Raw genomic sequence first — 27,939 nt, 5'->3', positions numbered from 1 at the left:
AAAAAATGGACCCGATATAAAATATTAACAATTTGAAGTGTTTTATCTACACACGTAAACTCTTATTAAAAACAAGAGATAAGTTCTGGAAATTGTGCATGTGGTGAGGGAAATTACTTAAGTGTTGACATATTATTTGAATAATATTCAATAAAGTGATGGGACGGTGCTTGTAGTTATGTTTCTCGAATCGTGAGGTTAACGCGTCGGCTGCGAAAACGGTGAACATGGAAAGTGACAAAGAAGAATCTCCTAAAGAACAACCAACGCCGTATTATTACGAGGTTAATGACGTCGATACTTATTTTTCGAACGACAAAATTATTATTCCCGATAATAGTACCGTAAGTATTTAATTTGTTTATATAATAGAAGGTCATGGTAAACGGTTAAAACGAGATTTTGATTGCGTAAGGAACTAGATTTCGACGATACCTTTAAAATTCACTACAATTAATCTGAATATCGCCGCACCGATGCCAAAACCATTCACCATTTGAAAGTGTAATAAAATTAACAATTCAAAATCGTAATATTTGACTTAATCGTGACAATTTTCTCGATAAAACGAATGTCCCAACTTATCATAGCCCGCAGGTCATATTTTGTTCACCAAATATTTCAGAGGGATAATAAGATTGGTAAAAAAAGTCAGTTTATGTTAATTAAAAAAATATTTTATTCATACTGAGAAGAAAACTTTAAAATATTCTTTATAATCTTTTATGTCCACAATAATTGTCAATACAAGTCTAATTATATCTTCAAGAGTGCAAACTGTTTGACTTGACAAAGGTATGTACAGGGTTTTTCACGACGAGTGCTCTGAAAATTTGCTTGTATGGATTTTCTGAAAATAATTCATTTTTTCGAAACGTCCTAATGCCATGGTTTTTAATAAATTTTTGGAATCAACGCAAAATTTCAATATAACTTTATATAAGGGATAGTATGCCTAAATTCCACCATTTTTTGATTATTTCACTTTTTCGAAATTTTTGAACACATGCAGCCCTCCACTAAAAAAATTATATTTCCCATTTTAAGTGCATCAGCTTGATAAAAACTTAATAGACTTCGCAAAAGGGTCAACAGATTTCGCAAAAACATCACGAACATGTACTGTTTCACAATGTTGTTGATGCCTGCTTGCGCACGTTGTGTGTGATGCTTCTGGAAATATTCCAGAGTTACCACAGACACCCTATTCGCAGGATACATCGTCCTGTGACTTCTCTCTTCATTAAAAATCAAAAACGTTGTAAAAAGACGAATTTTGATTCAATTATTTTCAACCAATCAACTATCAACAATGTCGAAGGTGTTGTTGTAGATTTTAGTCAAAGATTTCCAGAATTGCTACAAATCCTGGAATAAATTATCTTTAATCCTATTACTTGTCCTAACTCTAATTGTCTTACCCAATAATAACAATATTTTTAGATCTAAAATGCAAATATTGTAGCTAAAATACTAAATTTTTCATGTGTTTCAATTACAACTTACTAAAAAATTAGTTTCTACACTTTGACTAAATGCATCACAAGGTCACAATCCCACTGCTTGAATCTCTAAATCATTTTCATAAAACAGGCGATAAAATACTTGAAATTAATTGGTTTATTTCTTATTTATTTTTATTACCAAAAAATAAATCAACTTTCCATCGAAATCATCAATTTTCTTTTCTATTCAATTTAAACTGAATAACTATAATTTCCAACCGACGCGACGTCTTATTCATCTTAGCATTAATGACATATATTGGTAGTTTATCCATGAGCTGAATTGTTTAATGATGTTCACGATCATAGAAAATGGAAAGAAAGAGGCTGTAGTAAGAACATTGAGAGATTTTGCCTACATCTTTTCTAATCCTTATTTATGCTCTAAGGTTTTTCCAAATTAAGAAAAACAAGATTTAAATCAGGAGAACTTCACTTGGAATCCGATTTTTCGTTAGCTGGGGAAATGAATCATTTTCGAAAATATATTTTTAGAAGCTTTCGCAATTGAATGCAACGACGAATAATTGTCTAAACGAAATCATTTTATATTTAATGTTATAAACGATTCAGCTTCTAAATCATTCAAATTATTTACGAAGCGAAGTTAATGGAAGAGTAAAAAAGTTAATTGTAAAAACTAAACCATCCAAATAAAATATTTGGTTTTTACATAATCTTTGAGAAATTCCGCAAAATACCCTACCCACCCCTTCATTTTTGTGAAAATGCTTTCTAACAAGCCATTTTGAAAATAGAAAATGGTTGGAGAAAAGCAGATGAGGTTCGACTAATTTTTTCACAACAATTTCGAACGAATGAACTTGCGCTTTAAGGTCGATTTTTTTTAAATTCAACAAAATTTGTCTTTGTTTGTTGGAGAGCCAAGAATTTTTATATGTTTTTATTCACTATTTAGTCTTCTGGATCACCTGAGTATTAGAAGACAATAACTATTCTATAATAACTCCATAACGCAATTGGGAAAAAATGATTTTAGTCTCAACTAGATATATTTTGATTTTGCTCTAAGCTATCAGTTTTTCGTAGTATAATTCCCATATTGAATCTTGAAAAACTAATTTATACTATTCACAAATCTTCTTTATATATTAAAAAAACTGATGATTTCCATTCCGAGTCCGTTCAGGAGCTCTACCCAACCGATTTGCTCAATTTTTTTTCAATGAAAGGTATTGATGCACAGATCAGCCATCAACCATCGGATTTCATCTAATCTTTTCACCATTCTCAAGTTATACTCAAATGCGATTTCCCCCTGTACATTACTTATGGGAGTTTTTCACATACACACGTTCTATCCTCAATATCTCAGGTTCTATTCAAGTTAGAGACTTTGTTTTGGTTTTAGAGCACTCGCCGAAACACCTTATTTCTTTTGAGGTTTTGAACACTTAAATCGGTTGAGTTGGAGAGGAGCTAGGCGCGGACATTCAATGTGGAGTTATGGATTTTTGTAGATTTTTGCAGTTTTTTCTACATTCAAAGATCTATATCTCAGGTTCTAATATAGCTACAGAGTTCGTTTTGGTTTAAGAACACTCGCTGAAACACCTTCTTTCTTTTGAGTTTTCGACTACTTAAATCGGTTGAGTTGGAGAGGAGCTAGACGCGGACATTCAATGTGGAGTTATGGATTTTTGTAAGTTTTTGGCAATTTTTCTACATTCAAAGATCTATATCTCAGGTTCTAATATAGCTACAGAGTTTGTTCTTTTCTATTATAATGATTTCTGATACTTAATGGATTCGATGCGAGCGAAGCCGCAAGTAAAAGCTAGTACTTATCTGATTTTATATATTGTAATTGACTGAATTAAATCAAAATGTGACCTTTTTACGACGCATTGGATTTTTACAAAAGATAGAAATCTCAGTACGATATTTCCGGTAAATAAGGTGGCTATGGTAAGTGTAGAATCTTTCTAGAAGCTAAAAACTGCGTCTTACTCAACTTGTAAAGGCAAAGTGCCAGGGAGCAGCACCCAATTTTTTGGGTGCTGCTGGTCGCATTCTATTGAGCCTTTTGAGAAATCTATGGAGTACTTCAAACAAACTCATTAGGGACTACCGCAATGATATTTTCACATGCCGCTTTCTCATGCAAGTTTTGTTCTTGGATCAATTGAACGTTCATAAGAACTAAAAACAGCGTCACACTCCTCGTGTAGAAGCAAGGGGCATCATTGTGAAGTAGCATCCACTTATTCGCGATATCTGGGCGTATTCTGTCGACTCTTTTTCGAAGTCCATCAAGTTCTTCGCGACAGAAAACTTCACCAAGTGGAAAAAATTCCTTATGGACCACCCCGATGTTGTTGAAAAAGTGGTTTTAGATTTCGGCTTGGCCCTGCTAGCTTTTTTGTTCCTGAAGCATTTGAAATTTGATAATAAAACTTTTTCGTTTATTCTTTATTCATTCTATGTATGTAGCTCATGGGAAACTATTTTTTTTTCATATAATTGCTTGGAATAATCTATTCCACATTACTTCACATCAATTATGTGGTTAAGATAAATTATATGATATAAGTAATCTCAATTATTTGAATCACACTTTGGAATTTACAAAACTATTCCAAATATCAAAATTATAAATTACAACGAATCGTTTTTATTTTTTAAATTTTTAATCCATTGGAATTTAGAGCTTATCTACTCAATTTGATTATTACTATACTTCAACTGAGTCTGTTGGTTTATATGTTTGTTTCCATGTTTACTTGAAATTTTCTTATCAAATTTCCATTAACTTAACTTAATAACTTTTGATAATAATACATAATTCAATAAAAATATTCAATAGTTTCTCTTAAATTAATTGAATCAATAATTAGGCATCAAAGTAAATGACACATGGATCAACAATATACGACATGCCTGATAGCAGACAACATGAATGACCTCAAAAGACTCCTGGACATGGTTGGAATATCCAGTGGGCTTATGGGAATCAATGATCAATGAGGAAAAATGTAAATCATGATCACAAAATTGTACGGAATGGAAGGTTAAACACTGAAAGTGAACACCATGAACGAATTGGAAGCATTTGAGATATAGATCTACCAAAGAATTTTCAGAATTCCATGGACGGCAAGAAAAACTAACGAAAAAATTCTGAGAAGAATAGGAAGAAAACGTGAATTGTTGGAGATGATAAAAAGTAGAAAATCAACATGTCTAGGACATGTGATTCGGAGGGAGATGTAGGAGAAATAGGTGGAGGAAGGTGATTGGACATAAAGAGGATTGGGTCCACCATATCAAAAATTGGATAATGATAAGAACCACAGGAGAACTAATTCATAGCAGCAGAGACAAGATAAAATGGTAAGAAGTTGGATCGCAAACATCCAACAATGGATAACAGAAGAAGATGAAGAAGAACTTTTTATATTAAACTGAATATTTGTTCATTTTTAAATTTTTCTCATCCCATGATAGTATTTTTAATCAAATTAACTAGATTTCACAAAAAGCCAAAAAAGGTTACTCTGAAATTGCTTCGGTAGCTCTTGAAGGTTGGCAGTGAATGAAGAAATCAATTCAATCTAGTCTTTTATTAAAAAATATGTAAGAAATTAAAAGAAAAAAATTTCCAGCGGAAATCTTGGTGAAGAAATGTAAAGGAAAGTTAATCATATAGGAGCTATTTCATGCTAATAATTAGCTAAAAAATCAGTTATTGAGTTAATATATTTTTCAAAAGACCCCACAAAACAACCATTTATTTTTTTTTCCATTCTTCAGGAGCTTGTAAGAGCTCGATATCTAAGGTTAAACAGAAGTGAGTGAACGATATCCAGAACGATTTAGCCAAGGATCAATGAAGAAAAAGGCAAAAAAGATTTACCAAACACTTAATACAGAAGACCATTGGAGTGACCAGTAGGTATTGTACTATTGGTACAAGCCTCCGTGGAGGGTAACAAAAGACAACTATTGGAAAGACTGTAATGGAGAAGAACATCTGCTCTGTTGGAGCTCTGCTTTGACGGAAAAACGACTTAGAATCCTAGGGGGTATCACAATAGATTACCATGAAAAGATAGCCTAATTAGAAATAGAAAAAAAATGGGAAACATAAGACTATTGTACCGGAAGCTAGGTTCCCATATTTCTTACATAAAAAACATTGTTTATTGTTATTTATTCATACATCGCGTACACTATTGTCTATTTTAGAACATAATCTTTATTTTTTCGTCACAGTTTTCTGAAGATGGTGCTCCAGCTTTTTTATTTGTAGTAGAAGAAGTTCCCCACCAATTCGTTAAGAAAGCGTGTGACTCTGCTCCGGCATCATCGTCTCTCTTAAAGCGTTTGCCACCTGAATGTTCTTTTGAGAAGGGGAATGATCGCTAGGGGCTAAATCTGGGGCATAATAGTCCACTCAAATTTCTTCAATAGCTCCTGTGACAAGCACTTCTTCATTCTCAACGTTACTTTTCAATTTATTACAGTTGTGCCACGGGAAGTTTCAGAAATGCGCTGACCAGGTTCATAGTGGATAAACCGGAGTACTGCTCAAATATCGCTCTGACGGCTGCTAAGTGAACACTGAGCGACGTAGAGAATCGTGGACAATCGGGATCGAAAAAGGGAGAATCACTACGCACGGTACTGCTGTCGGATTTAGCCTGGATACTGTAGATTATTAGGAATCGCACTTTTGGTACAATATTCTCGGTTAAATAAGTTTCCCAACTGTGGAAAATAAAGGGTAACATACTCCGGGGTTAACTCGATTTTATATTACCAAGGAAGTGGCAAGGAGGTGTATTTATTTTCTTTCCGCTGCTATCTTCTTCCGAACTCTTTTAAAATTTATAGTTTGTGTTGGACATTGTTACTTATGTCATGTTCTTGTTGATTTCTACCTCATTTATACACCCAATATACGTATAATTTATTATTTTGATTTTATAAGATTATTCAAAGATACCATTCGGTATACTAATACGGATTTTTCTTCGGTAAATTAGTAAGAGTTTCGTCCTCGAAATGTCGATTAAATAAATAAATAACGTGGTCAAATTCTCATTAAAACTTCTATCACGTAATGATAATGTTGTTTAATTGAACGCAATTTTCAAATCACCGTCGATAAATAAAAAAATCCCCCTATATCCTCGAAACATACTTGTTTATTGATAAGTATGCAAGCGAGGCTGATGGTACTGTATTTTACAATATGTTGACATATATAGTTTTTGAAAACAATAAAAACCAACCTTCAACAAGGTTGTGTAACATTATGATTTCGTACTCACGATTTTTACGAAAATATCTGAAATATACGATATATTATCGATTAGGCATTTTTGATAAATGTCAATATTTTTCATAAATATCACACATAGATTAGTTTAATACTTATACACTCAATTTTTATATTTTTAAGCATCTTTATTTTATCAAAAAACTATCAAGTGGATGTCCACTGAGTATAAAACTTTTAGAAATCTATTTTTTTGTCCAATATCAATTGCAGATTATAAAAACTGGTTCGAAACCCTTGCCGACATTTTTGTTTGATCTACCATAGGCGTAGATACCTCATTTTATAAATTTATCATTTTTATCAATGTTACCGGAAATGTATGTAGTTCTTAAAATCACACGGAAATGTGTAAAATAAATTATATTAGACGCATTACCTGAGAAATCTATGCATTGTCTAAATAGCAATCGGAAATTAAAATATTTGAGATATCGATGGGTTTGCGGGGATAGCGGGGCGAAGGTTAGGTTTAGTTTAGGGTCTTTAAAGTCGATTTTGTGATAAACACATTTTAAAAGTTCCTAGATATTTGATTTCCGAAGCTTCAATTAGTAAGATAATAAGAAGATTTATTACAAAAAACATTATTTTTATACATTTCCTAAAACAATATTGGAATTATATACAATTCCTAGGAATTGTGCACATTTCCTAGCACATTTATATATTAAATAGTTTTTGAAACAATATTTTATACATTTCCTAAATAGCTTCGAAATTATATAAATTTCCTAGGATTTGTATTCAATTCCTAGATTTCATACATTTCCGGTAACATAAATACTACTTACAAAAAAATCATTATTATACCTCGTTAACTTGCTACAACTGAATATTAAATTATAAAACTCAAATAGACGAGTCAAATGTACCTGCTTGTAAGAGAGTTTGGTTTAAACAGGGTACCAGACGTGACTGAACGGTTTTTGTACCATATTCGTTTTTTTTTTCTTCTGTAAAACGAAATTTCATAGCAAAAACCTTGAAGGGAAATAAATCCTTCGTAAATAAAACAAAACATTTCAATTCCAAAGTATTTTGATGAATAATCGTCTGAACTGGAGTCATCATTTGATTGAATTATGAAGGGTTGTAAGGATCATCTTCTTCTTTGATAACATGTTCAGCACAGCTTTTCCAATCCTCTTGGCGGTGTGCTGTTAGAACTTTCTTTACGAGTTCAACAACATCTTTACCTAGTTTTGGAGACTGATTTTTTTTCATAATTCTGAGTTTACGTTTGCCCATATTAACTCTATAAGGTTAAATATGTAAAAGTAAGGAGGTAGTCTGAGAAAACTATTACCCTGTTCTTTGCATAGCTTGTCAATATAATAAATGTCCTCTAACTTTAGACCTTCAACAACAGTAAGCAATTTATTGTTTGTTGGGTCTTTCTTACGAGTGCCGCGAGTGGTAGAATGCGTTGTCCAGAACGATTACCGATTATGGTGGAATGTTAGGTGAAAGCTGTTCATTAAACCTCTTTTTAAATAAATTTGCTGTCATATCTTCGTAATAATCAGCTGCACAGTTTTTAATTTTCGTAGCAGATATTAATAAAATATTCCCTTTAGAACATGGCCCATTCAAACAACAATTTACTACATCGTGACTGTCAAGACATGTTTATTCTTGATAAATTATGTGTCTATTAGAACTTGGAAGTCTTTTATCTGACGCAAATAACTTGCGACTCGTTAATGGCTATCCGTTTATTCAGTTGTTTGTGTTTACACTGCTGCTGACAAAACTTGACCCAATGTTTCTAAACTGGCATAATTATATTCTGGATAATTTGTTATCTTTTGCTGTATTATTTCTTCTTATACAAACTATAAATTGTCCTACGTATAAAATCTTGTCAACTGATTTCAGTTTTTCGGTTCTATGAATGATCCCAGCAACCCCTTTAGTTCATTCAAGAATTATTATTATGATTGCATTATCAGATTGCTGAATATTTTCCTTTTTGAATACGTGGCATGGTAGTGGAATTTATACACTGCCTTTGAGCTAGATCAGGATGGGTAGTGATGGGAGGATCCACATGATCAAATATAGAATAAAACAAAACCGAAACATCAAATTATATTTATTTTCATAAAAGTAAAATATATACGTCTAGCATTTTAATAATTGAAAATTGAAATAAAATAACAAAAAATGTAATTGTAAATATAAGGCCAGACATAAGGGAAAGAAATTCATCAAACAAATAAGAGATTACAATAAGGAATGTTATGGTAACCATGTAAATATAATAAACATCTCGTTATTTTTTAAATCTGTTTTTATCTAAAGTGAGTATTTGTACTATACAGAGTGTATTAACGAAATAACTTTCCGGTTTTTCCGTGTCTACGTGTCTCCGTATACCGATTTAACATGCCTCTCTATATGTACCATATTTTTAATTACGTGGTGAGGGAAATCAGTTAAGTGGATAAACATTATTTTTGTTTTATTGTGTAATGTGAGGTGTCGCAGTATCAGTGAAAATAATAGTGTGAATTAAAATAATGTCTACGGATAATAATAAGTGTGAAGATCCTCGGAAGAAAGAACCGTCTTATTTTTATGAAAATACCGACCTCAACACCTATTTTACCAACGCTAAAGTTACAATACCTGATGATGACAGTCACGTAAGACATATATTTTTATCAAAAAAAGTTATACGCTAAAATAAACATAAGTCAAGAAAATATTATTATATTATAAATATTTTCCGGCTGGTGCACCCTCGCGAAAAAATTCTGTTATAATTAAAAGAGGAATTTCTTGCACCTGTTAATATACATTTATGTTTTTAAAGTAGTAAAAATGCTATCAAGGGTAGTTGCTTCTAATTTTTTATATGCTTGTTCAACACAGTTCAATTCATTTTCGCGAGAGAAGGTTTAGTGGTGGGAAAATTTAGTATAAAACAGTTAATAGGTTTTAGTCTACCTTCAGTCTCTGAAGACGATAACATGGTTATCGAAACGCCTGTCAGACAGTTTAATTATGAGTGGTAGTGTAAACAGTGTGTTCAGTATGGCCTTAGGCGTAGTTCATATTATTTTGCTTTCCTTTAAAAGAATTTTTCCAGATCCCTTTTCGTTCTAATTATAAGTATCACATAATTTGCGTAAATTCCTTCCTTCCTTCGACAGCTACTTCAGTCTTAGTATCATTTTTATCAAATGTAGTATTTTCTTAGGTATTCCGAGATTGCTGGGGTCTGGAATAAATGTTTTCTATCATGCTCGAGCTCCATAAAGAGGAATTCCATGTTTAAACCTCCTTGGTCATAGCTATTGTTCTTGGTTACTTTCAGTATGAAAATTTGACTTGTTGACTTCCGTTTCTAAGGCCATCTGGTGCTTGTTATTCGGGGCCAAGTATTTGCCGAATCTATTTCTTATGATTCTACGGCCCTGTGCACCACATCCAGCAGAATGATACCCCGGTAATTCACGTTTTTCCTAGGGAATTTTTTTGTACTAGTATATATACCTGATTGATGATGTTTGATCAAATAATTGTGCAGCCTCAGTTTCGTTCTTGTTAATTGCATCATTTTTATATCAAAATATATGCTTACAAAAGCGGAATTAAAATATCCAACCTCATTTTCAGTGCCATCAAAGGTTATCATTTATTTTCGCAATCAATTCTGGTATTCACAATTCGTCATATGTATTTTAATAAATCTTTTTAAGAAATTTAATAGTAAATATAAAGTCTATAACAATTTCTTAGACCTACAAATTTTAAACACATCTTATCACAAAATGTGGGAAAATCCAGTCTAAAATTTTGTTAAAACTGATTCTGTTTACTAACAGACTATTTAATTAAATTCTTAAGCACTGGAAATGAGTAAATGCCAGGCTAGTTACTGTTTTTATGAATCTAGAAAATTCGAATTCGACATCAGCAGAGAGAATGTTCCAGTCAGTTGTTTGAGAACGGTGCTTGAAGTTTTGAAAATATTTTTCCGAAAATATACGGCACAACTAGCGAGAAGCATTTTTAGTCTGAAATACTTAACACTTGATGATTTCTTCTAAAAGTGACAACTTTGATATTGTTTTTTAAGAGAGATAAATATTTTTCGAATAAGCCCCGTTAAATCGATGAAATTAATAAAATGTGACATAAATGAAAGTAAAGTATCTTATTTATATATTACACATCCAATGTTGTAATACAACTGGTTAAAATCGATGTAGATAAAGAATTTATTCCATTTTTATATATCTAGAATTCAATTTATATTCCATCATTTGAGGTTGATTATGTAAGGAATAATCAAGGCTTTTGCAAGTACAGATTTGCAACTAAATATATAAATTATTCCACACATTGTATCCACTCACCTGCGAAATGAAAAAACAAATTTATCCGAATCATTATGCATCTCGTTTAATTATGACCTACATACATTCAGAATTTTTATATCTACAAACATTAATAATAGTTACTTTATAGTCATAGGTAAACTACAGTTTCATTCACAAGAACAACAACACTGGCAAACTGAATTTTGTAACAAGAAAATACTAATTTTGAAACACTTACCTAACCTTTAAATCAAATGTTAATCAGATCTATTGTTTTTGACTTACATTTCAAACAATTCAGACCATTTGGTTTCATGTTTGTTATATACGAACTGTGATTACGAGTCTAGCACTGCTACAGAAAAAGTACGCATACGCCTAAAATTAAAAACTGTCACCTATTTATCCTAAAAATTACTCTTTGGAATGCGATGTCGGATAAACCGAAAAACGCCAGGGAATTGAAAGGTAAAAATTATAGGGAATGGTCACAATCGAATAAGGACTAGGAAAATATACCTGCAATCGTGCGCATGCGCGAAAAAGTTGATTAAAAATGAAAAACGTACCGGACCTAACCTAACCTAACCTAATCTGACCGAATTGATAGCATCGACGTATTTTCCGATCCCGAAAAAACAATAAAAACAATAGAAATAAATGAAAAGCAATTTTATTCCACAAAAACTTAGTCACTTTCCTCATCCTCTTTCATTGGAGGTCGATCATTCTTTCCAGGATACAAAAATTTTATATCTACAATTTTTGCATCGAATGGACTCGGCGTCTCCAGAGATTTCCACAAAGATGCAGGTCCAAGTTACTTCTGATTCCCCCCTCGATCTTTTTCTTCTCATGTGCCTCCAGCAGCATGTTTCAGGGTCAACAAGGTGCTATTGATGGTTGACTGTAAAGTGCTGGTAGCCTTCACTTTCTAGCGCCGAATATTCTTTCCAGCAGTCAGTATGAATGATAGTCCCGACTGTAACATGCTTCTTTATCAGCTCCATCAATGTTTCGGTACTTCTAGAGTTATCAGGACATATTTCCCATCGGTGGCCGTGGCCGCCACACTCGATCATTCCTAACCCTCGACCATGCGCCCTTTTTGGTATTTTCTTCGTCCGATTTTACATTCGTCAATTTCAACGACGCAACCATCCCTACCAATTTGGCCTTCATCTTCATATGCTCGGAAAAACAATAGGTGATGATTATTCTTTGACGGACGTTAATGTGCAATCGTTCGAACCATCTGCCTTCTGCCGCTGAACCCTTATGGTCGAACGATCTGCCCTTGATTTTTCCGAAACATCTGAAGTGGCCAAAAACGGCACCATCATCATACCATTTAGCAAACTGGTTGTGCTTGCTGCACCATCTACTGACAAGCACAAGATTATTATTAATGGCCCAAATTTTTGCTTGAGCCTCTGTTGGCATAATTATTGCTATTTTGTAAACGGATCCATCTTTTTGGGGGGATCTGTGTCTGGGATGATGTTATTTGTGAATAGTATGAAAGCCTAAAAATAAAAAATTAATCATCAACTGACGAAACATTGGAATATTTAATAACTACTTACATTTTTGAAAGTATTCGTTTTAATTTTAACTCAAAAAACTTAACCACAAAAAATGTTTTAAACTTGCAACCTGCGCACGAAATGACAGCGATTTTCGACCTTGCAGTGTCGCGGGAATTTCAAAAATATCGACGTCACCTGTAAAATTTCGGAGTTTTTCGGAAGTTCAGCCTGCGATGTCTACCGTGTATCCGTACCCTTCGTTTGTATGGGGGCTGTTTTTGTTTCGGGGCTTCGTTGTTGCCGTAAAAATGATGGACACAAAACTAGAACAACGGATTGCTGTGTAATTTCTCATAAAACTTTGAACAAATTGCAACTTAAACAATTTGTTGAAACAAGTGTTTAGCCACGTGTTTTTGAGTGGTTTAAGCGAAAAAAATTTTGAAGATGATTCATGTTCGGGTTGTCCCTCCACGACAAAAAAAAGATGAAAATATCGAAAAAGCCGGTAAACTTGCTAGTAGATTATTATACTATGTCATAAAAGTGTGAAAATGATCCTTACAAGTCCTGTTACATTATCTCCTTATTGTACGTGAGACAGACAGACTAAAAAGTCAAAAAGATCTTGGTCTATGCTTTTCTGTTTTTCTATGATTCACATCAGATCTATAAGCAATTAATTAACTTTCATTTTTGTCTTACTAAAATAAAATATATTGAAATTGAAACTAAAAAACAATTTCAGTACATCTACCACATTACAATTTATGATAATTTTCTTCAAAATGTCTCTTATTCGATGTCTATGATTGGGGGTTAATGAAGTAATCGAAGCATCACTATGAATTATTATTTTGTTTGTTTCCAGAGTAATTTTAGTTTCAAGAAACTATGGGCATTCACAGGTCCCGGATTTTTGATGTCAATAGCTTACTTAGATCCCGGTAATATTGAAAGTGATCTCCAATCTGGAACAATAGGCAATTATAGATTATTATGGGTACTGTTCGGTGCGACAGTTTTAGGATTTTTGATGCAAACTTTGGCAACGAAATTAGGTAAGTGAAAATGTCTACATAGAAATATGTGTAAATCTATAATCCAATGTGACTAAAAAAGTTCTCAAAAAACTTTTTTCTTCTATTTAAATATTCATAGATTATGTTATGAATTATCCTTGTATACTATTTATACTTATAAATGAATTACACTGTATAATAAAACTAGTTTTATGTGTGTACTAAATATTGTCAACAATAATTTACCTTGAAATCGAATCAATGGAAGAATTTATGTTTATTATGAAATGTTATATAATGTACCCCAATTGGTGAGGAGGATTTTTAATAGCATGAAGGTAAAACTGAAAATCATATAAATTGACAGAATTACATGTTTCACAATCAACTTATATTCAACAAATATTATAAATACTATATACAACAGTGGATCTTAATACTCATTTCTTATATTATATCATCGTATCACTTTCAGAAATATTAATAGGACACCTTGTATATTGTTCTATTTCAGTAAAGGTATCTCTCATACTACCAAAACCAAATCATATATTTTTTAGGTTGAGTCACACGGAATCTGCGTAAAATTTTAGTATACTTTTGTCTGAAAACTTTTCTCGAAAAATGCAGGCATATTTTTTAAGTTACTGATTTTTTTGTAATAAATTTGACCATTGCAGACCTGTATAAATTATTTTTTTACGAGAATACCATTAAAGATATAAAAATGGTTTCTGTTTGGTTGCTTTAAGTAAGGTCACAAGTATTTGAATCGATGTTGAAAAATTGTCCATTTTAAACAGGGTGTATATAAAAAGTGTTCAAAGTTTAGCTTCATAAATATTAAATTTCTTAATTTTTTTTTTTTTCTATTTTAATGCATTCAGGAGTAAGAAATAAGGCAAATTCATATATACTTTCATATACCTAAACCTTATCCAGATATTAAATTTTTAGAGATGCCGGTGTGGTCTAAATTTGTCACGGTCAAATTTCTTAGAAAAAAATTAATAACTCAAAAAATATGCATTTTTGGAAGAAATTTTTTAGACAAGTGTATAATGAAATTTTACGTATATTTCAAAAATGTGTTAATATACAAGGTGTTCTATTCAAAATAACAAAGTTACATCTTTGGAAATATTTTGGTTAAAAAGATCGTATCCGAAAATCCAAACGTATAAATTCTCATGATTTTACTATAAGTATTTTACCATATACAGATAGTTTTAACTCGTCGTGGAACACCCTGTATAGGTGGGGAGTTGACGAGTACTCCTAGTCCGGTAAAGAGTTTGCAGCGGATACATAAAACGTACTTAGAAGCCGACAAAACTACGGCTCGAAATAGCCTCATACTTGTGGATCAACAGAAAACACGGTGAAATTAATTTCCACTTTACACAGGCACTCTGTGGACATTTCTGCCAGAAATTGACTTACTTTTGCCACGATGACAAAAGATATACACTTGGAATAAAGAGAACTGATTTTAAATTAATAAAACTTAACAATAATACTCTGAAATATTATTTTGACAACCTGAACTTTTGAAGTAATGCTTAAGCCCAAGCTGCACGACCCCAGGCCCGTGAAGGAATTTCAAGTGGCCCTCGAAGGAATTTCAAGTGGCCCGCGAAGGAATTTCAAGTGGCCCGTGCATGTGTGATTTAAAAATACGCACCAAATTCAAAAATCCCGCACAGTACATCCCGATTCAAACTTTATGACCTCTTTGAAGTTAGCTTGGGGACCGCTTAAGGCTTAAGCTGTTCCAAAGCTTCTTAAAGGTGAAGTAGAAAGATGTATGGTTTTAGTAGGGATTTTGCGAAATTTTCATTAAAAAATATCTTGAAAACCGTGGCTTATTTTGAGATGTAATGAGCATCATTGAAAAGAGCATGTGAAATTTATTTTATGTAAAACGTCCCCTTCACCATCTCTCTGTGTGGCAGTTTCCTGTAAAATAATATTTTTAGAAGTCGCCATCTGAAAGTTGTTTGTTCTGTATTCATTTACATACCGAAAGCTGCGTTCCATGTAGTAAAAGTGACAGTTCCGTACTTCAAAACACTTTCGGGACACTCTAGAATAGACAACTGTAAATGTGACTCTAGCTACTTCAATGTTGACAGTTGACAGTTTCACTTCGATGATTTGGCATAACTCTCTTCCACCACAAATACTAATCAATCAACAAATTCTATCGAAATCACAAACACATCTACAGAGATTCCATCATCAAATTCCATCTGCATCCAATCCAATAAATAGTAATAATTGTCTTGGAGGTACAATCAACATTACTTTTTGCAAATAATTTATAAATTAATATTGACATTGCAAATATCATGAAGTACATTATATTGTTCAATAAATAAAATGTTTTATAATTCTCTTTTATTTATTTTCTTTCCTCAGTGTAATTGAGAAAGTTTTGGATCGTATGTATCGTCTAAAAAATGTTGTGTACTCCACGGCTGAAATACTACTTTGTTGGACTCGTCTGTTACTAATCTCGCTTCGTTCTTTTCGCAATTTTCAGTCTCGTCCAACAAAGTAGCAATTTCAGTCCTTAACTATTTCCATCGCCATCTATTTTTACATTTTACAGTACCTGTTTGATTATTTCATTTATTTTTTACGTACCAAATTGCAATCGGTTCAAACAAATTTTCGTCTTCAAAAATTTTAGATCATTTTACCATAATTGGGCAACGAAATATAAACGCTTGGAATTAAAAATGAGCGTATACTGTTATAATAACTCTAGAAATGAGCCTACTCCAACTAATCTTTTGAAACTGATATCTCGTAATTGTTAAAAAGGCAACTAAAAGGCAAATATTGTATCTACTGTGCATATTCGTAATCAGCGACATTAAAAATAAACTGGATATATTAGATACTGGACTGCTTACCGTTACATCTCTTAAAAATTGAGTCCCTCTTTTACAACCAATCCAAAAGATAGAAATGCCAAAATATATTGATGGGCTTTACTCAATTATAGTAAAAATTCAGAAGCTATGTCAATTTGGGATCTGTTAATCAAACTAATAATAAGCGATCTTATTTGAGGAATGAAATTTTGTTTATTTTTAATCTTTATTTTTATTCTCAGTTTCGTTCTATTCATTCCTTGGAAACTATTTAATTCCCTAAAGGTGACAAAATACAGTGACAGTTTTGTAAGCTCCATTATTCTTTGTGACAAATATTTCTTTAAATCGATTATTTTCGCTCTTGTTTTATCTTGATTTCGATTCTAATAAGTAAGGTACTCAAAGATTCTGTGGAACAACGTTCTGTCAAAAGTTTTCCCTTGTTAATTTCAATCCAATCAGTTTACATTGAAATTCTTATAATCCCTTTTGCGGATTCTTCTATTTCTGCATGGAATCAATGAATTTCCTCAACAAACAGGCTCAAATATCATTTATTTGTGCGTTTAAAATCTTTAAATATACAGTGAATTTTTTTTCAATAGATTTTCATCAGATGTTTGTACATAATTAGGTATTTCCCAATTTGTACCTCATCTTTTTCTATAAATAGCTCACCAAACATTATAATTTTTAACGTGTTAATACCGTGATGCATTCTAGGAATCATTATTATTACCAATAAAGCAAAAATTACTTATAGAATAGAATATATGTTATTAAATTAACGCCACTGCATGTCTAAAACAAGAAATTAAAAGAGGAATCAGTTGGGTCTCAACATAACTGTGTATGAAATTAAAATTATCGGTAAACCTAGCCTCTAGTTTGAGTAAACATACTCAAACTGAAGCTAAAGCAATCATTAGAGCAATAAATGTTAATAGTTCCAAGTTACGAGAGGAAAACATTGATGGATGAAGAAAAACGAATCACTGATGGCAAGAAATAAGAGAATCGTTAAAATTCCAAAAGATAGTTTAACAACAGGGGAAGAGAGCCACGGACGACCTAGAGAAAGCAATAATTTACCAAAAAACTGAGTAGATATTCCTAAACATCAGAATCTAGTGTAGTTAATATACTCAAACTGAAGCTAGAGCAGTAACCACACCAGTTGTATCTTGTCTTGACTTGGTCAACGTGAAACCCCTAAAATAAAAAGAATATCAGGGAAATTATTGTAAATATTTACAGGATAAGCAATGAGAACATTGATGCATGAATAAACACAAATCAATGACTGGATATTAGGTATCAAAAGACAGGAGTAAACATGCTCAACTTGAAGATAGAGCAGATATTGCACCAGTTGATCTTGTTCAATTTGCGACCTTTGAAACAAACTTGTTATCAACAGGAGACGAAAGGCTGGGCAAGGTGATAACTTACCAAATGATTGAGTTAATATTCTTAAACAACACAACAAAAATATTAATCACAGATATGTAAATAGTTCGAAATTAAACGAGAAAACATTGAGACAGTTCGCCAGCAGAAGAAGAGATTCTTCGAAGATACAGAAAAAGCGACAAGCTTCCAGATGACTGAGTAAGAGTAATGTTAGTAATAAAATAATAATAAGAATAATAGAATAGACAGGAATAATAATAAAAAAAGAGAAAATATACTCAGAGTCAAGTGATTCTTTTTTATTTACCCAATAATAATCGCAGCTTTGTCAAATTTCAGGAAATGTACAATCTATTCTTTTCAGGTGTTGTCACAGGTCTGCATCTATCCGAAATGTGCTACAGACAATATAAAAAGTTTCCTCGCTTAATTTTATGGATAATGGTGGAAATTGCAGTTATTGGATCAGATATGCAAGAAGTTATAGGAACTGCTATCGCTCTCTATTTGTTAACAAACAAATTGTAAGTAAAATTATATTTTATAAATCGTCTGTAATAATATTTCCAAGTTATACTTAGAGATCCGTGCAATGTGGCGCCTATTCAGCTCTAGAGTATTGCTATTGTAGAGTTGTCGGCTGAATATCATAAATTTGGTTTTTGTTTTTTCGATTTTTACACCTTGTATCTCTCCCACGTCACCGATTTTGTTTACCAGCAGCATATCTTATTGTTGTTATTAGTTCTCCATTTATTTCGATCCCGAAGTGTGATAATTCTTCAGATGCTTCCTCGATTGGAGTTTAGGGTGGAGAGTAAGGCAGAAAGTTTCCTTCCACTTTGTGTTTCAATCATAAAGGAACTATTAAAGATGGTATATAAATTGAATTGTACTATTGGACGAGAAAGAGAGAGTATCGGTTTACCCCTCTCTATCTCCCTCTACTAAATTCAAAATTTGTTGTTCTCCCCTACTTGAAACTTTGACTCATTTTGATCCAATAAATATAGAGAAATAGGGAGTGGTAAACCTGTGTTCTTTCTCTCTCTGCCAGCAGTTCGGGGCTATTTAAATCAGCTCCCATACCTCCTCTCTATCTTTATTATTTTTTCTATGATTTTGATATGTTCTCTTTTAGTATTTTCTATTCGTGACTTATTTTATCTAATTTTATCTAGTTTTTGTTCTCATTCTATAAATTGTAGATATATTTCGTCTTTTCTGGTTTATTTCATAGAACCTTGGTTTAGTAAGTAGTTTGTTTATTAATTTGAGCAGATCTTTTTCTTGTAGTTCACCATTTTTTCTTTATTAAGTAACTTTATGACATCCATCTCATTGTGGAAGGAAATTTCTACATTTTACTAGTTTGCATGGATGTTCTTTCTCTCTCTGCCAGCAGTTCGGGCCCATTTAAAGAGGCATTGAGGTTTTGAGTAGATCTTTTCCTTTTAGTTCACCAATTTTTTCTTTACAAAGTAACTTCATGTCGCACGTTTATAAGCACCTTCGTTGCCTTCGATGCCTGCGTGACTTTCTATCATTATAAGAATTTGAAAATGTGGGATATGAGTTCATAATTACTATATTATGTTTATAAATGAAAACAATAGTTATTTTATGCAACTAGGGAGTTTCAACAACGAGTTTCGTACAAAATTTTTCCCACTTCAGTGGACTTAAAAAAATTCGACAAAACTTTTATCAATTTTTATTTTGTAATAGCAATATTAAAAGTATAACTGTGAGCATTATTAATTTGTGAAGTGAAGAAGAAGTTACAATACTATTGGTACTTGAATTGGCAACATTTAAGTACTTATTGGATTGCTGGTACGATCTTGAACATTTACAATGTTGCTTGAAGTCGAACTACTGCGAAATCCATTTTGTTTTTTATTGAGTCGTCTTCATAACCCTCTGCAACTGTGTTGGACTTCAACCCATCCAATTTTTGAAAGAGTATTGATAACTACAACTTGGGTTTTGCATTTTCCATTTCTATACTGCAAAAAGAAATGATCTGTTTTGACATTTGTGGGTCGTTGGCTTTTATATTCTTTATAAATATTTACCAAGTTTAATCTACTGTCAGAGATTTCGAATCGACGTTGAACATGAGTTTTTGTATCAGCAACCTGACAACAAACAAATAATATCTATATATACATGAGATAATGATTGTCTGGAGCCAGCAACACTCTTTCTGTGAATCTGTTTATGCCTTTTTAGTACCCCACTCCATAAAAGAATTATATTCCATCGGAGAAACGATGCAAACGAATAAAAACAACTTAATAAAATTCAAGGTGCTATATTTTGAAGTAATAATGATGCAGGTAGTATAATAAATCTCCAACAAACAGCAAACAGTTTTAAAATTTGTTTCGACGTAAAGAGAAAATTTGCAGTGATAATTCCTAGGCTCGGCTAACGAACTCATTAAAAGTGGTGGGATATACTAACAGTGATACGTTACAGAACTTTTTGACCGATTCAGAAATTACATTCTTTGTGAATCCAAATGAATGGAAAAAAACGTGAATATTATAACGGACGTAGAAAAATAATATTTCTTAGCTTTCACGAGACTTATACTATATCTTGAGCTATTTTAATCATTAGAAATCATTTCTTAGTAATACGTATTTCAAGTTAGAAAATCAACTTTCTCATATACTAGTTCTTCCGAATGGAATCTAAGAATTACCATTTTTTTTTTAAATTTTCAGCATTCCCTTGTGGGTCGGTTGTCTGATAACAATTTTCGATACATTTACATTTTTATTTCTTGACAAATACGGCTTACGAAAATTGGAGCTTCTGTTTGGAATTCTAATAGCTATAATGGGAATCAGCTTCGGTTACGAATATATAGTTGCGTCGCCGTCTTCCACGGAAGTAGTTAAAGGTCTCTTCATTCCGAGATGTCAAGATTGCGATTCGGCCGTTCTACTTCAAGCAGTTGGTGTTATTGGTGCGGTCATTATGCCTCACAACTTGTATCTGCATTCAGCTTTGGTGAAAAGTAGGGAAATAGATAGAACGAAACCAGACAAAGTCAGAGAAGCCAATATGTATTATTACATAGAAAGCGCCGTTGCTCTTCTATGTAGTTTGATTATTAATATTTTTGTGGTTTCCGTTTTTGCTTTTGGATTATTCGAAAAAAGGAACGACGACTTGGTAAGAATTTAAAAGATTTGGTTATTATTCGGAAGTGGGGTCCATCTAGCCTATTTTTAATCGTAAAAAAAATTTTTCAGGTTAAGTTCTTCTTCATTCTTCATGCTTTCTTTGTAATGTTACATGAATTTATAATTTTTTTAGCAACCAAAAAAGTATTGAACTTTTGGTTGTTAAAGTTATTGAAAATGTTAATTTCCAGATTTTCTTTAAATCCAGAGAGAGAAATTTTTACTTTCTCATAATATTCAATAATTTGTAAAAATTTGATATTCAATTGTGTTTTTTTTTTTTATTTAAAACGTTAATATTTCGATTGTCTACTTTGCAACTTAAATAAAATAAAAAAAGTTTCAACTTTTTCAAAAGTTTCGATAGATTGTAAAATTTAATCAAAATATGATATTCAATTACTATTTTTTTAAATTGTTCGTTTTTGAAATGAAAAAAATAAATTTCGAGAAAAATTTCAAGTACAGTTTTTAGGCAAAAAATTTGGAATGTTCTGGTTTTTGGGTTTTTTATTCACCAGAATAGTATTGAAATTTGGGTTTTTGAACTTTTTGTTTTAAATGTGTCAAAAAAATGGATAAAATGCAACAAAAATTATTGAAAATTCCATTTTTCAATTTTCAATTTTGAAGAAAATAGAAAAAGTTTCAAGTTTCAATAAATTATGGAAATCATTCACACTATGATATTAGATTGCTATTTTTCTCAAAATACTCGTTTTTGTATGTGAAAAAACTATTGAAATGAGATGTTAATTCGGGCCAACTATTCATACACCAACTGCTGTCCCCCAAGCTCATTTATACTCAAATTTTCATTTGCGCACCCCCCAATTTAGTATCGTCAAGATGCAACATCGTAAACATTAGTTGCATTAATATTTCAAACTATTAATATGATATTTCGGTATGAGTAATCAAAATTTTAAAAAAGGTAATTCAAACTAACAAAAATAATTAGACAAAAATTTAGTAATAATTATATAAAGATCAAAATAATATACGTACCTTATTTTTGCCCCCAAAAAAAGGAATAACAAATGAAAACCGTAGATGAAATCTTCAAAGTAAGAAGTAGTGGTACAAACACAAATAAAAAAAACCCAAATGTACCTCTACCCTTACTTAACATACTCGATAAATCGGAAAAGTTATATTTTTAGGATTTTTTCTTTGCCGAAAAGTTTGGTTTTCAAGCTTAGGTCTCATGTTTGTCTCATATGCCCCAAAATAAACAAAATGAAAACATAATTTTTGAAAATATTGATTTAGGGATGTTTTATGATCAAAAATAGGGGCTCCACTTCCAAGTATTTACCAAGATTTTTGATAGTTATTTTTTAAATACTTTTTTTATAGATTCAACAATGTAGAACAACCAATAATTCTTATTTAATCGATATGGCGATTGAAGAATTTGGGGTGAGAATTTTTTTTACTATGTTAATGTAATTGTTTCACAAGTAATTCGTAATTCATAATTCACTATATCATAGTTTTTCATCTGCTTGGTGCTTATTTATATGGTCTGTAATGATATAAGTGTTAAAAGTAACTTCTCATGTCATCAGATTTTTTTGATGAGTACATTTTTCTGACTGAAAATCAGCAATTTCATATTATAATACAAATCCCAATCTTCTGTTTGAATATTTTGGAAATATTTTCATCACTTCTTCAACATCGACATCAATCTCTATGAATATTAAACAGGACGACTACTCTGAAGCGCTCCTCTCCCATGGATGTTCGAAGCCTTCTTTTAACCATCGTAAAGTTGATGCTTTACTAAATTTTTTCCTGAAAGTGACAGTTTTAGGGGGTCAATCTTCATTGATTACTACGTATATCCGTTGCAATCCAATCCTCTGTTTCAATTCCTCAATGTTTTGTTATTTTAAAACTACATGACGTATAATCAACATTATTCTATATTTAATCTCATAGGAAATGTATTCGCACCCTAAGGGGTAGTTCTATCGAGTAATTTATCATGAATAATCAGTTCTCCATAATTGTCTCTCGTTTTCTTCACTTCTTGATGTTTTCTTCTCTTTTTGGTCTCTCCCTTGCTTTATCTACAACCGGTTATTTGACTAAATTTAAATTTCTGTATTTTTTCGTTATTTCTTCCTCTTCTGTTTTAACTATAGCGATAATTTTCTCAAAATATCTCTTCCCAAAATCCTCAATTTATTTATTGTTTTTTTGTTAGATTCGCTATCTCAACACCATGGATTACCACTGGTTTCTTAACTTATATTCTATGGGTATCTATAAAAATCTCTATATAATATGGGCAGTTTAGACATTCGAAATTATATAAATTTCCGTCAAGCTGAAAGTCAGTAAAATTGTTTAAAATACAATTGAACACGGAATTTGAATGTTCCTCATCATTTCCGTGAATGGAAAAAATTTTATTCTAGGTCAAAGGTCAAAAAAACGAGTTTTTCAGCAAAACGGTGAGTTTTGTCATAAAAATACTTCAGACAAAAATTGTAGATCATTAAATTATCTACAAAAAACGTACCAATACTTTTTTCCTTGCAAGCCACCGTTTCTGAGATATAACGATTCAAAAAGTGTCGTATTTAATGGTTCCACCAATATATTTTCAATAGTAAACTTTTCTTATAACATTGAAATGAACCGAGACTTGTGAGTATTTGTAAAAAATTTCTGTTGACTTGTTATCAATTATCAATTGACGAAGCTGTTGCTAAAGTTTGACGATGTTGTTCTGCAGCTTTGGTATTTTTCGTACAATCATTATAGTTTGAAACATTATAACTTTTTAAATCGTTACATCTCAGAAACGGTGGTTCGTAGGAAAAAAATACTAACACGTTTTTTGTAGATAATTTTATGGTCTACAACTTTTGTCCAAAATATTTTTATGATAAAACTCACCGTTTTGATAATAATCGCGAAAAACTCTTTTTTTTTTAACTTAGACCTTGAATAAAATTTTTTCCATACACCGAAATGATGGGGAACATTCAAATTTTCTTTTCAATTGTATTTTAAACAATTTGACGAGTTGAATATCCTCTTAACCTTAACAGTCTCTAATGTTATAACCTCTTATATAGACTTGAGACTAGTTAAAGAATTCGTATTAATTTTCTTTTATATTAATTTTTCTTGTTGTACTTTGATTCTGGATACAAACCTTGCTCTAACCCTCTACTTTCACTTTCACTTATTAATTTTTATGAATATATCTTTCACTTCTTGATATTAAAGTTTTATCTTAGCTAAAATTTGTGTCTGTTCCGTTATTATGGTTCCTTTCAAACCACTAACTCCATCTAAAGCGATATTAAAAAGGGCTCTCGGTATTTTACCTATTCTCAATCAATTTTTTGTTGGTTCTTTTTCAGTTATTACTTCTACGCTCGATTACTTCAGTGTCGTGTTTATTAACCTTTACTCTCCCAACATCTTTCATATCTTCTAAGTATTCCTAAATTTATACTATGAGAAGATTGTTCAAAATCTAGATCAATTCTGATCAAGGCTATATTTGTAGCTTTTATCAATTATTTATCATAAGATATGGAGTCTTCCCTACTGATCCTTTCTTTTATCTTATCTTGAAACCTATCATTCGAAATTACCGTGAAAATATTATATCCTGCTTTCTTCTTTTTGTTTCCAAGTTCCCAGTTGATTTATTTCGCTCCTGCTGCTTCACATTACATTCCTTTCGAAGGATAAATTACTTCAATCGAATCAGCTAATTTCGAAACGTCATACATCATATAAAATTTATTTATTGTTGATTAATATCTTTAATTATCTATTTTAAGGAAAATTCCGATTACGTAGATGCCGATATTTACAAAGGTGGAATATTTCTTGGTTGCGCTTTTGGTACCGCGGCTATGTATATTTGGGCCGTTGGTATCCTCGCAGCAGGTCAAAGCTCAACTATGACAGGTACATACGCCGGTCAATTCGCAATGGAGGGATTTTTGAATCTCAAATGGCCCAAATGGAAGAGAGTTCTTCTCACTAGATCGATAGCTATGGTTCCAACTTTTTGTACGGCATTCTTTACCAATATGTCGGATCTGACCAGTCTAAATGATTACCTCAACGCCGTCATGAGTTTACAGTTACCTTTCGCTTTGATACCGACCATTGCGTTTACAAGTAACAAGAAACTTATGGGAGAATTCGTTAATGGAGCGTAAGTATTTTTTTCCGATGTTTATGATAACATATTACAGTGAAATGTCTATCCAAATCTGAAATTCGTGGTCATTCTTTATTTTTTACAAACAGAAGAATAAATTGATTCAGTTTTTCTTACCAATATCCGTGTTCGTTTTCTTAAGTAGGTCCAGTACGTTTGAGTTGAGGTTCCTCCTGTCAAAAATAAATTATCATAGTATATATTGACCCCTCAAAGAGCTGTTGAACCTTAACATTGGTGGGTGGATTCTGCGGTCACTCTTCTTGGATGTCCCTATGTGGATATGGGGTACCAGAGCCCCAATCAGGTATCGCAAACAATGTCCGCGTGAAATTTTGAGGACCGTACAAGAGCGAAGACCATGATAATTCCTTTTCCCCCTAGCGCTGGTTTTGAACTACCAGAGACCAAGTAACACCTCCCAAATATCGATTTAAACCGATGTCGAAGCACTGATCGGTGTTTTTGGCAAGACCTGACACAAGCGTCGTAATATCAGGGATGCGGAGAAAAAAAGCAGAACGCCAAGGCCGCCGAGACAACTCTTGGCTTCGACCTTCAACCCTTCTTTACTTAAGACTTCTAATCTGAAGGTCCAGGTGTAGAATCCTAGGTTCTATGCCTATCGAGCAGCGAGTTGACTCCTAAAGTCGTAAAACTGCTCTCGCAGTCTAGCAGGATGCAAAAAAAGTGAAATCGGAGGCAGCTGGACGTCAGTCGAACGGGATAACCAAATAATAAGAACAGCTGCTGGTTTTTATTGATACAGTCTTCATTCGGCATCAGAATCAAGTTTTTCTTTATTCGGCTGGTTTTGAATTATATTCTAATTAGTCAAAAGGCTCAAGACAAAGCGCCTGATCGGCTTCTCAAAGGACATCAGCATTTGGTAATTTCAAGTAGAGCACGAAGGGCCTATCAGAACACCTATGTCTTAACGGGTGTACCACCATGACCTAATGCATAATTTAAACCAATTCTAAAATTGGGAAAAAATCTTCTCGGTGTGCTCTTAAGCATTTTTTGATCATATTCAATTTGTATTGCAGCTTTTCTAGTTTTTTTGAAGTTTTATGCTACCAAAGACTAGCCAAAATCTAGCCACATTACAATGTTCCAAATTTGATATTTTCAATTTAAAGGGTTGCTAAAAGAATGAATTATTTTTGAGATTTTGTGCTCTTATTTGAGTTACTGTAACTCCCCAACTATGCAACTCGATATAGAGTTGCATACTTGGGATAAAAAGTAAAAACAATCCTTTGTTTTTTTTGTAGAATCTTGAACATCCTATCAATCTTCCTGGCTATAATAGTGATATCAATAAACATATTTTTTGTCACGGATAAGCTTCAAGAACTCGATCTACCCTTGTATGGTACAACATTGATATGTTTACTCGCCGTTGGATATTTCATTTTGATAATATACATATCGCTGCATCTGTTTGTCGGAATGTCGGGGATAAATATCAGCGAAAAAAATACTTTAATAGAGAAATATATTATGGTACCTATACGACCTGGAGCTACTACAATAACGTAATTTATTATTAATGTAATTATTTTTATTAATATATGTAAATAAGATTTATTATTAAATTTATTTTATTTATTTTTATCGCACCGTTTCCGAAGAAGATTAAGTGACAACTAAAGTGCCAAAGAAAAACATCAAATCCGTATAATTTTGTTTATATACCCACTAAAACATTTATATTTCCCATATTACATTAATTTTCCTATGAATTTAATAACTATTTATATTCTTATCGACATCTATCAGCGAGGAGTTCAACTAGAGTTCAAGGGAGACAATAAACTGTAATACGTAAATATTTAAAATTGTTACAATACTGGTAGATGTCACTAGTATAACATCTGGTGAAATATTTATGTTGATTAAGACAATAACCTAGCTAATAACTATATTTTGAATGGAATTATACTAAATTTTGAAAGATTTTGCTTTCCAATATAATCGTAGTTAGATCCGTATATATATTTAATTATAGCGTCGTCTACAAATCAAAAGGTGAAGTACCTTACATTCTCAAATGCATTCTGTAAAGACTAATATTAATTACAATGTCTTTCAATAGATGGCAGTACTATGATAATATTTATTATTTTTTTGTATATACCGTGAGGGCAACTAAGTACAGTGTCAAGAAAGAAAAATTATGATAAAAATGGCTCCCAGAAACACGTGGAAATTTTAAGTGACAAGTAAAGTGCCAAAGAAAAACATCAAATCCGTATAATTTTGTTTATATACCCACTAAAACATTTATATTTCCCATATTACATTAATTTTCCTATGAATTTAATAACTATTTATATTCTTATCGACATCTATCAGCGAGGAGTTCAACTAGAGTTCAAGGGAGACAATAAACTGTAATACGTAAATATTTAAAATTGTTACAATACTGGTAGATGTCACTAGTATAACATCTGGTGAAATATTTATGTTGATTAAGACAATAACCTAGCTAATAACTATATTTTGAATGGAATTATACTAAATTTTGAAAGATTTT

The 27,939-nt window shown here is 32.0% G+C and overlaps 1 protein-coding gene across 2 annotated transcripts; it reads left to right on the top strand.

Moving 5' to 3' along the window:
- The first annotated feature begins 110 nt into the window (after window positions 1-110).
- On the top strand, window positions 111-26,997 carry LOC130449669 (protein Malvolio-like). Of its 2 annotated transcripts, none has more exons than XM_056787622.1 (7): window positions 111-344; window positions 13,545-13,734; window positions 18,358-18,517; window positions 20,729-21,182; window positions 22,553-22,615; window positions 25,009-25,391; window positions 26,675-26,997. In XM_056787622.1, the coding sequence occupies exons 1-7, from the start codon at window positions 228-230 to the stop codon at window positions 26,940-26,942; spliced, it is 1,635 nt and encodes a 544-aa protein (XP_056643600.1). In that variant the 5' UTR covers window positions 111-227; the 3' UTR covers window positions 26,943-26,997. The 2 variants fall into 2 exon arrangements, with proteins under 2 accessions (XP_056643600.1, XP_056643599.1); XM_056787621.1 differs by lacking the exon at window positions 111-344 and adding an exon at window positions 9,307-9,461 and having other exon boundaries at window positions 26,675-26,993.
- The last annotated feature ends 942 nt before the right edge of the window (window positions 26,998-27,939 follow it).

Source organism: Diorhabda sublineata, chromosome 10 (assembly GCF_026230105.1).
Source record: "Diorhabda sublineata isolate icDioSubl1.1 chromosome 10, icDioSubl1.1, whole genome shotgun sequence".
Lineage (NCBI taxonomy): Eukaryota > Metazoa > Arthropoda > Insecta > Coleoptera > Chrysomelidae > Diorhabda > Diorhabda sublineata.
Note: the sequence above shows the minus strand (reverse complement) of the source record. Positions and strands in the feature narration are given on the sequence as shown.

Excerpts from the sequence above, each read along its gene's own strand:
- LOC130449669 (XM_056787621.1), top strand. The coding sequence starts at position 9,336 with ATGTCTACGGATAATAATAAGTGTGAAGATCCTCGGAAGAAAGAACCG. Across the intron at positions 18,518-20,728 it reads TATTTGTTAACAAACAAATT|CATTCCCTTGTGGGTCGGTT; the intron begins GTAAGTAAAATT and ends TTAAATTTTCAG. Across the intron at positions 25,392-26,674 it reads GGAGAATTCGTTAATGGAGC|AATCTTGAACATCCTATCAA; the intron begins GTAAGTATTTTT and ends TTTTTTTTGTAG.